This window comes from Populus trichocarpa, chromosome 5 (genome assembly GCF_000002775.5).
Source record: "Populus trichocarpa isolate Nisqually-1 chromosome 5, P.trichocarpa_v4.1, whole genome shotgun sequence".
NCBI classification, from domain to species: Eukaryota; Viridiplantae; Streptophyta; class Magnoliopsida; order Malpighiales; family Salicaceae; genus Populus; species Populus trichocarpa.
In genome coordinates this window covers 16,283,729-16,294,520 of record NC_037289.2, presented here as the reverse complement: position 1 = coordinate 16,294,520, position 10,792 = coordinate 16,283,729, and the positions used below count along the sequence as shown (strand labels likewise).

General features: G+C 35.0%; 1 protein-coding gene across 6 annotated transcripts; it reads right to left on the bottom strand.

The window, feature by feature from the left end:
- Positions 1-561: 561 nt before the first annotated feature.
- LOC7486594 (uncharacterized) lies at positions 562-7,071 on the bottom strand. Of its 6 annotated transcripts, none has more exons than XM_024601142.2 (5): positions 4,944-7,071; positions 3,920-4,061; positions 1,626-3,845; positions 1,094-1,198; positions 562-1,006 (listed from the first exon to the last, which is right to left on the bottom strand). In XM_024601142.2, exons 1-5 carry the CDS (start codon positions 6,929-6,931, stop codon positions 842-844), a joined length of 4,620 nt encoding a protein of 1,539 aa, XP_024456910.2. In that variant the 5' UTR covers positions 6,932-7,071; the 3' UTR covers positions 562-841. The 6 variants fall into 6 exon arrangements, with proteins under 6 accessions (XP_024456910.2, XP_052308922.1, XP_052308921.1 ...); XM_052452962.1 differs by having other exon boundaries at positions 562-1,198; positions 4,944-5,416; positions 5,747-7,071; XM_052452961.1 differs by having other exon boundaries at positions 562-1,198; positions 4,944-5,746; positions 6,077-7,071.
- Positions 7,072-10,792: the final 3,721 nt, after the last annotated feature.

Here is a 10,792-nt window from a genome sequence, read left to right as displayed (position 1 = left end):
AAAAGAGAAAACACTTTCCTGAAAACCAAACCAAATTTTTTTTTAATTGGAAAGTGTTTTCTGTTGACCGGAAAGTGTTTTCCGTTGACCAACTTTTCTAATGGCAAACAAACACAATAAAGTTTGGAAAGTGATTTCCTGAAAACTACTTTTCGGAAAACAAACATGGCCTAAATGATAATCTTCAGAGTTTCACACCCCTGCTCCTCCTGGGAACCGATACGAGCTTTGAGAACAAAACAGACCTAAGCCTACAGAGGAATACGTTTTCCTATTTCCTTGCTGGGACATTTCATCATGTTCTCTACGTAAAAGGAGAGGAAAAAAGAAGTGTATTTTGCTATCCCCAAGTCTCATCAATCTCTATCCCTTTTGAGATTGAGAAGGATATAAAGATTCAGTATAGTTGTGTTACATGATGGTCAAAGATTGTGTAAAGAAGCACTACGTAGAAATTCAAAGTAAAAAGAGTATTGAAATAGCTAATGCAAACAGCTTTTGCTGCATGATAAAGAACAATTTGAGTGTGTAAATTGACCAGTTGAATTTTTCCACAGCCTGTGCGAATGAAAACATTGTCACTTCATAATAATTCACATGCTGAAAAAAGTATCCATGGTTCAAGAACTTGAACCTGACAAAAACAATTGTTAATTTGACACCAAGCTCGACTTTTAGAAGACAACAGGGTAACAACCAAATGGGTGTTTGAATTTCTGTAAAACATGGAATCATTTCTAGCCAAAAGAAACAATTTCTGAATGTAGAAAGTAGAAACTACCTGAGCTCTTTTTCTCATGGGAGCCTGGAATTGTTAATTAGCAACCCATTTTACTGTACATTATTGCCCTGAAAACCTGGCAGCGCACTCTGCACACATAAAACCCATCGTGCTTGTTTGTGCTTCAGATTCAAAAGCCTCCTGGCAAATCTCCCTTCCACACCAGACACACACAGCAGGTACGTGGTGCCTGCTTGCATTCTTTGGCAAAAAAGGCAAATCTCCCTTCTCAAGACAAACAGAAGAATCAAACCCTTGAGGTATAACTGCATCACATGAAACAACCTTGGATTCATCTGAATGAGAGCTCACTTGAGAAGTCAGAAGATTATATTCCATATTTTCCATGCCACCCGATTTCAACCCTTCAAAACCTGATATAACACCATATGCCTCCCCAAAGTGTTCACTTTCACCCTGTTCATTAACAAAAAAATGATACATCAAGAATTCCATTGACTATATAACAAACAAGTTTTAAAGCTAAAGATAATGGTCATCACTCATCAACTCCTCACTGGAAAATAATTTATTTCCAAGTAAAAAGTCCCATTTCTCTAAAATATAACATAGAAGAACTTGAAAGAAATGCATGCCACAAACACATACAAGAGAACCCTTGTATTGACAAGGAAAGCACTAAAGACAAAATAAACACAAATGTAAGGGAAAAGGATAAATCAGATCACTGGTTCCCACTACCAAAAAAATACTTTCCACCCAGTGATCTCAGAAAAAATAAAATGCACTACATAAATTTCTGAAGAAAAAAATGGAACTACCATCTAATCCATTAGCATAACAGGCTAAAAGTATCAACATAAAGAAATTGCCCATGCCATACCTTATCTGAAACCGCATCATACAGAGGGAAAAAACCTGATGCTTGCACTGGTTGACAAGTATCAGCAAAATCACATCGCAGGCCACCATTTTCTTCATTTCTCCACACAAACTCAGATTCGACACTCTCATTTGGTCCAGGGTGGCCACTAAAATCATGACCCAAATCATCTTTCTTAGAATTTTCTGTATTCTTTACCCTCGGCTCCTCCTGAATTGACCCTGTAAATGCTGTGTGCAAATTCTTTTCAACACTCCGCATCGGCGCATCACCAGATAGACAAAGTACACTCTCTACGGAATCCATTTTCTGGTTCAGCTCATCCATGGTGCCATTGAAGGGACCAGTTGCATTATCTTTAGCAGTCAATGTATGTTGATTCCCAGCAAAAAGAAAACAAATTTCCTGCACAGTGCCTGTCACAATATCTGCATCCTGTTCAGTGCAATTGTCACCGAAAGCAATACATAACTCTCCATTGCAGGAGGTTTTAGCTTCCTGTAGTTTGTCTTCCGCTGATGTGGTGCATGATAACTGATTCATACTATTCTCATCATCATGGGATTGCTCATCTTTTGAAGCAAATGTTAGTCCATTTGTAGATGGAAAAAATGAAAAAATGTTTGAACTTCTTTCCTGAATATTAGTTAAGGTCTGCACAGATTGATCAATCTCACTGCCAAACTCATTGTTCTTAAGGCATAGAACTTCATTGTGATTAACCACATTTATTGTGCCCTTGGAAACCTTAATTACATTACCTTTTAAGTCAAATGATTGCTCATTACCAGATATAGTAAGCAGGCCACCTTCAGATTCCTCTTCTTGACAGGGTTCTCTTATTGTGCATTTAGGAGTCCCAGTGATATTATTTTCAGCGAGATGCATCTGCTCGTTCAAAAATGGAATAACTGGGCAGCCCCCATGATTTTTCCCTTGTTCATTAATCACCACATTATCATCAACCAGTGCAGTGTTATTGTCACGGCAAACACTTGTTAACTCATTCGTCCCAGGTTTACCAACATCATCAAATTTGCTCTCATTTAACATGCCAGTACAAACACTGTTCATGTTGTTCTCAATACCCGTTAAATCCCCTTTAGAACTTTTTTCCTGCATGGTTTCCACCGCAATGGAATTTAAAAGCCCGACAGAACAGCCTTCAGAACTTCTTTGCTCCTTCAAATTAGCAGCAACATTCTCTGCTATTGCAGCACAAGAACCAGTAATAGGCTCACCTTTTCCATCTGCATCCCAATCATCAATTACCATGTTATCAATTGTGCTAGAGCAATTCCTATCCTCAATAATGTCATCATTAAACATGTTCTCCTTGGCATTTGGAGCAAGTAAACCACTATCAGAACCTCTCCCCTGATTGAGTTCCTCAATTAGCCTAGGGGGAACCCTATTCAAATTTATACAGGCCAGGTTCCTTACATCACCAGCAACTGAACAGTCAAGATCATCGATAATGTTGGTGCAGTACTTGGGAACATTTGTTTCATCAGAAGATCTATGAATTGCATTATTCTCATTACTCAAGAAGGCTGGTTCTGAACAAACACTAATTTCAGCAGCAACAATGTCAGTAACTTCATTCATCTCCCCCACTTCATCATTGCTAATATTAGATGCTCTATCCTGCTTACCACAATAGGCTTCTACAGAAGTATTTGCCTTCATTTCACAATATGGAATGATGGAATTTATTTCACCATTGGTTTTAGTGTTAGAAGTTATTTCATCAGAATCCCTGTCAATGTCAATCGATGTTTGGATCTTTACAGATCCAAAAGGAATTTCAACAGATGCAGGTTCATCATTCTTTTGAGTGGTTATGTCGCTGGAAGCATCAAGTTTCTTGAGATAATCTTTTATGTGGTTCCCAAGGTGGCCATTGAAGTGATGCCTTTCTTCAAAAAGTTTAAGACAAAACTGACATTCATACTTTCCATTTTTTATTATCACCTCTTCATTTGTTGATGTCCCACATTTAAGCTGTTTTGGAGACCGCTGATGAGATGATAGCAAGTGCTGTAGCAAGTCATCCTGCCCATCAAAAGTCAAGGTGCACTTGTGGCATTCATAATTCATCCCTGTTTGAACCTCCCTCGGACACCCCCCTGTCTCAGTAGATGTAGAGGTGACAGGCAATGCCTTATAACTAATAAAATCATTCTCATTCTTGCCATCTTTACATGTTTGATCTGCAGACTGCAGCACATGGGTAAGTAAAAACTACAGGGAAAGTTGAATTGCTCAAACAAAAACTATAAGTATCAACTTACAATGGATGTAGCTATTTTGTCGGTCAACTTAATCCTGCCATCCATGTGATCAAAATTCGACCGTCTTACATCATGAAGTCCAGAAAAGGAAAGTAAATACGATGAAACTTCCTTGCAGGACACAAACTGCAGCCCATTAGGGCTGGATGGGAATGAATTAGGAAATGTAGGTAAGAGTTACACAAGCTAGAAAATATGCAAAATTAATTATGAAACATAAACTTCCTAGGGTTATATTTGTATTCTGTTCCACTTAGAAAATGCAAAAATAACTGTAGCAGAGAACAATCAAGCCCTAATAGGGGTACTGGTATAGCATTTATCATTTAATAATATCCTATGAACCACAATGTGTAAGGTCAATATCCTATGAACCACAATGTGTAAGGTCAATCAATAGCTAGAAATCCAGGTAGCAATTTAGGACTTCATTGTTATCATGAATAGTGACAGGATAACAGTTGTCTGACTGACCTATCGAGAATAGAGTCAAAATACACATCCTCTACAATAAGAAGATGACTGAAAAAGACGTTGCCAATGGAACAAATGGAGTGAGAATGTCAAGTGAAGTTGAAAAAAAAAATTCAAGAGCATCATATACAGACAATATACAGCTTATTGTGCGAAATGGAGAAACATCAAGCAACCTACATGTATTGAGATTTGAGAGTAACCAAGATGGCAATGGCAGCTTAGATGGATGATGAGAACTACGAGTGAAAGATATCCAGGGAAATTAAAATTCAGAATTAACAAGCCATCCTCATTAAAATTAAAACAAAAAAGTTACATGCAGAACTTCCATAAGCAAAGCATAACTCTATTTAAATCTCTTTATCGCACAATTTGTTCTCTTTCATGTGAATTTTCTTCCATGTTGCTATGCATATTTTAAGTGTCACTCAACTTTACTTGCTCATACAGTAGCAGAACAACGAAAAACACAAATCAATTACCCTATATATTTACTCAATACAATCAGCAAAAACTACTATTTAAAGAGAGAGAGAGAGAGAGAAACCTTATGTATCTTGTACAAGCCAACCAAACACGACCGGCTTGCTTCTTGACGCAGATAGAGAGCTTCCACCCAATCGGCAGGGCATCCCCAAACAAGCTAGCATCCACAATCCTCCTCTTCTTTCTCGTACTCCCCCATTCACCCTCGAACCCTTCCAAAAACCCTAAAAATTCTGCCTTCAATTGCATTCCCTCCGTCCTCCTCCGCAACTCCTCCCCATACGGATCTTCCATATTCCCCAATGCCACAAAGTCCACTACCACTCCATTCTTGCTCACCATCTCCATCTCCTCTTTCTTCTTATTCTGCACTTCCACATCGTCACACACAACAACAATCGTTTTATTCTCAATTTTTCCCCTCTCTACTAACTCGTTATTACCGAAATCGACATTCTCATTCTTCCGTGGCCTGCCTCGCTTCCTTTTCTTTGAACTAGATTCAGCAATTCGAGTCGAAATCAAGTGATTTACCTCTAAGCTTTTTACTCCTCCTTGACTAAAGCCAGGCATTCCCTCCGTCCTCCTCCGCAACTCCTCTCCATACGGATCCTCCATACTCCCCAATGCCACAAAGTCCACTACTACTCCATTCTTGCTCACCATCTCCATCTCCATCTCCTCTTTCTTCTTATTCTGCACTTCCACATCGTCACACACAACAGCAATCGTTTTATTCTCAATTTTTTCCCTCTCTACTAACTCGTTATTACCGAAATCGACATTCTCATTCTTCCGTGGCCTGCCTCGCTTCCTTTTCTTTGAACTAGATTCAGCAATTCGAGTCGAAATCAAGTGATTTACCTCTAAGCTTTTTACTCCTCCTTGACTAAAGCCAAGCATTCCCTCCGTCCTCCTCCGCAACTCCTCTCCATACGGATCCTCCATATTCCCCAATGCCACAAAGTCCACTACAACACCATTCTTGCTCACCATCTCCATCTCCATCTCCTCTTTCTTCTTATTCTGCACTTCCACATCGTCACACACAACAGCAATCGTTTTATTCTCCATTTTTTTCCTCTCTACTAACTCGTTATTACCGAAATCGATATTCTCATTCTTCCGTGGCCTGCCTCGCTTCCTTTTCGTTGAACTAGATTCAGCAATTCGAGTCGAAATCAAGTGATTTACCTCTAAGCTTTTTACTCCTCCTTGACTAAAGCCAAGCATTCCCTCCGTCCTCCTCCGCAACTCCTCCCCATACGGATCCTCCATATTCCCCAATGCCACAAAGTCCACTGCCACTCCATTCTTGCCCACCATCTCCATCTCCTCTTTCTTCTTATTCTGCACTTCCACATCGTCACATACAACAGCAATCGTTTTATTCTCAATTTTTTTCCTCTCTTCTAACTCGTTATAACCGAAATCGACATTCTCATTCTTCCGTGGCCTGCCTCGTTTCCTTTTCTTTGAACTAGATTCAGCAATTCGAGTCGAAATCAAGTGATTTACCTCTAAGCTTTTTACTCCTCCTTGACTAAAGCCAACATTTTGCAATTCCGCATTATTTGTACAAGGCAAACGCATATATTCATTATAGATGACAGGAACGGAGACTAGGTTATGATTATTCTCGTTGTTATTTTCAATAAAGTGAGAATCAGAACCAAACAGCGACTTGAGAAGATAAATTATCTGTGAATTCTCTTCATCGAGAGGGTGTCGTTCGGTAATTTGATAGGGAACAACAGGAGTTGAATTCGAAGAAGAGGAAGCGTTATTGTTGCGAGGGGCGAGGCGGAGGCGTGAGAAAGTTTGTTTGCGGCTTCCAGCAGACTCGTTGAAGACTGAACGGTCGATTTTAGGAGTGGAGACGTCGGCGGTGTCCGTTTGGAGACGGTGGAGGGAGGAGGAGGAGGAACAGAAGGAGAGGGAGAGGAGTTCGGGTTGGGAAAGATGGCGTAGGTCGATTAGAAGGAGAGATTCGGTGTGGACTTGATTCTGGTAGTTGCAAACGGAGGAGTCCACGGTGGCTGTGGCCATGACATCTATTTGAGAAAGATAGAGAGGAGATTATGCAACTCAGAAACCGTTGATGAGGAGGAGAGAGAAACTGAAAAGGTTAAATGGAGGAGTGGAAAGGAGTTTTTGTTTGCGTGACCTGGTCGGAGTATGATTGTGGAGGCTGTTTTTCATTGTATTTGTAAGGTGAGTTTTAGAAATATATTTTTTAATAATTTTTATATATTGATATTAAAAAATATATTTAATAGAAAAAATATTTTTAAAAAATATTACTAAATTCAACATTTACACGATGTTCAAGTGGGTATGTGACGAGTATATTTACATTTGGTTAGCAGAGCAAACTTAGGGTTGGTTGGGAGGTTGTTTGCAAAAGTATGATTGTGAGTATAATTATGGTTGTTTTTTAAAATATTTTTTATATTAAAATATATAAAAATAATATTTTTTTATTTTTAAAAAATTATTTTTAAAATCAACATATCAAAATAATTCAAAATATATAAAAATATTTTAACTTTTCATAAAAAAATTAAATTTTTAAAAATATAGGTTGATCCACGTTTTCAAACAGACTCTAAGAGCATTTCCAATGCAAAATGCTATTTTGAAAAGCTAAATTGATAAAATAGCATTTTAAATAGTGTAAATATAGCTTTTTTTACCATATCTATTCCAATGAAAAAAAGCCATTTGAAGAGTCATTTATATTGGAGTGGAAGAAACAAGTGTCTTATTATTTCTTAATAAATTTGATGTTACTTTTTTTTTCCACATGTCTACATTTAATTGGTTTATTTTTTTAGTGGCCCCACTTTGTTAGTTTTGGCTCTTTGAAGAGATATGTAGGAATAACATTTGTGGAAGAGAAAAGCCATTTTAGCATTTTGTTTGGCTTTCTCCTTGGAGTGTGCAAAACAAGCAAAGAAAAGCTAAAATATTAGTTTTTTATTTTTGGCTATCCATTTGGCTTCTCCATTGGAGATGCTCTAAGTAGTTTGGGTGTTGTGTTTAGAGCTATTATGTATTTTAGTAGTTTTTGTGTTTTAAATTATTTTTTATTTAAAAATAAATTAAAATAATATTTTTTTAAATTTTTTACCTGCACATAGAAACAATGTAAATATATTAAAAAATTAATTTAAAATAAATAAATAAATAATTTTTAAAAGAATATTTTTAACAAAAGAGCTGTAAGTTTAGAATGAGCTGTGGAGTGGCGACGGGGCACTGGCTACCTTCTGTGTGACCGTCCATGATTCGGAGAGAAGCCAATCTCACTTAACGATAATTCTCATTTGGCCCAATTGTATTTGAACAATACGCACAAAAAGTTAAAGCAACAGTGGGAATATGTGATTGTGTGTGCCACCTTCGTTCAAAAGTAGATTTATAGGAATAGCCATAGGACAAGAAGAAATTATTAGATGTCATCTGCTTGCTTCCTCGATCAGCGAAGAAAATAAAATTATTATTATTATTATTATTATTAACATTTTATTTAAATTTTTACAAAATACTAAGGATATGACTAAGTCAGTGAAGCCATATCTATAAAATATTATTTATTAGAATAGTATTTTGTGTTTTTTTTTTAATTTAATTCTTTAACAACTTAATTTTTTTATTTAGTTTTTTTTTTAATTTTATCTTTTAATATTAAATTGTTTTGAAAATTATACTTTAAAAATTCTTTTAGATTTTCTCATTGTTAGGTCATATACTAATCTCATATATTTAGCTTTTTTCTTTTTAATCTCAATCTTCAATATTATATCTCTTAAAAGTGGGGCTTTATATATATATATATATTTTTTTTTTGCTTCCTATAAATTTATAGCGATCTGATGAACTGGATCGTGAGTTTAATAAGTTAATACGGGTTGACTCTAGTTATTTTTTATCGCTTTTTCTGATATATATTTTTTATTTCATCCTTCAACATTTAGTTGGTTGGAAATTGAGATTCATAATTTTTTTTCGATCTTCTTTCTATGGAAATATCCCGATCTCATGACTCAGGTCGCAGATTTGGAGGTAATTGAAATTTTTTTAATTGGGTTTTGTAACTTTTTTTATTTGTTTTTCATGAAATTATCCTGATCTCATGACATGTGTCACAAGTTTGACAGGTTGACTCAATTTGTTTTTCTTTTTTAATTTAATATTTTTTTCAATTTCACCCTCCAACAACTCAATCTTTTTATTTATTTATTTCAATTTTATTTTTTAATATTAGGTTGTTTGGGAATTGAGTTTCATAATTTTTTCAATTTATTTTATGTGGAGTTATCTCAATTTCATGAATTGTTTTTCTTGATTTCAACCTTGAACATTGGATCTATTGGAAATTGAACTTTATGATTTTTTTTATTTTTTATAAAATTATCTAGATCTAATGATCCAAGTCGCGAGTTTAAAAGGTTAACTTGAGTTGACTTGAGTTATTTTTTTATTTTTTTAATTGATTTTTTTTATCTTATCCTTCAATACTAAGTTGGTTGGAAATTGAGCTTCGTAATTTTTTTATTTGCTTTTTATTAGTTGTTGATTAGAAATTGATATTTATAATTTATTCTGATTTGTTTTCTATGAGGTTTTCACGATCTCATGATCTAGGTTGTAGATTTGACAAGTTAACTTAGGTCGATCCAATATGTGACAGACTCAATATTTGAAAAACAATGACTTCCAATATATCGTTGTATCAATATTTTAAAAAGATATCCAATATGCATCATATTTTAAGTTTATGATTAAAAAAATCTTTATTAGAAAATATACTAGCAACATTTGGATTTTTTTATGTTGAAAAAATTGATTCAACCCACAGCTCAACGCTGACCAATGATCTAGTTAGCAAAAATTAAAAGGAATGGTGCTTTTAGTGTGTACCTTACAAAACACAATTCATTGTGAAACAATGTTTTTTTTCCTTTATTTTTTTTAAATTTATGTTTTTTCTTCTATTTTTACCCTTTAATATTTGATATATTGGAGATTGGGCCTTATGATTTATTGTGATTTTTTTTCTATATGATTATCTCAATTCTATGACTCTTTTCACGGGTTTGATGGGTTAACCAAGTTCCTTTTGAATTTGCAAAGTTGACCAGGTCATATAAAGTCAATTCTTACATGGTTTAATTTTTTTCTTTACTAGAAAAATATTAGCAACACCTGGATGTTTCTTTTTATGTAAAAAAAAAGCTGATCTAACTCGTAGCATAACATGAGTCAACAATAGTAAGGAAACTAAGAGGTGAGGCAAAAACATTGTACCCATGTGCATTACACTCCCTCTCACATTTCACTATGGACTAGAGAAGTGTTTTTTTTTTATCCTTAAAGTTTTTTTCTCCTCGATTGAGCTCTTGAATTACAAAATTAAAGGGAAATTGATTCCTATTTATTAACTAGGGGTTTTTTTTCTTTTGTTATTTTTTCCCCCATATTTTATCCTTTAGCCTCTTTGTTTTTTTATTCTTTTTTGTTATTTAATGCATTTTCGGTCCCCTAATTTTAAAAATATACAATTTCACCTTTGTTATCAATAATCTATTTATTTTTATTTAACTTAAAATAAAAAGACCTTTTTTTATTTAGCTTAAAACAATTAGGCCTACTTTTGTTACCTAAGTACCATGCGCCTGTCGTAGTTATTTTTTTCTTTTAAAAAATATTTCATACAAAACAATTATCATGCACTTGATTGTCGTATAATTAAAAGAAAAACAATCTTAGTGCTAAAAGTTTTTAATTAAAAATGGCAACGTGCATGACTAAGGCCGTGAGTTTAGCTGGTTGACTCGAGTTCACTAGGTTTTTTTTTTTAATTGAGTGCTATTTTTTATCAGTTTCATCCTTCAACATTGAGTT

What these genes read in the sequence shown, in the direction of transcription:
- LOC7486594 (XM_024601141.2), bottom strand. Translation starts at nt 6,931, where the DNA reads ATGGCCACAGCCACCGTGGACTCCTCCGTTTGCAACTACCAGAATCAA. An exon ending in GCTTGTACAAGATACATAAG is followed by an intron (nt 4,062 to 4,943) that starts GTTTCTCTCTCT and finishes ATTCCCATCCAG; the next exon opens with CCCTAATGGGCTGCAGTTTG. An exon ending in ACAAAATAGCTACATCCATT is followed by an intron (nt 3,846 to 3,919) that starts GTAAGTTGATAC and finishes CATGTGCTGCAG; the next exon opens with TCTGCAGATCAAACATGTAA.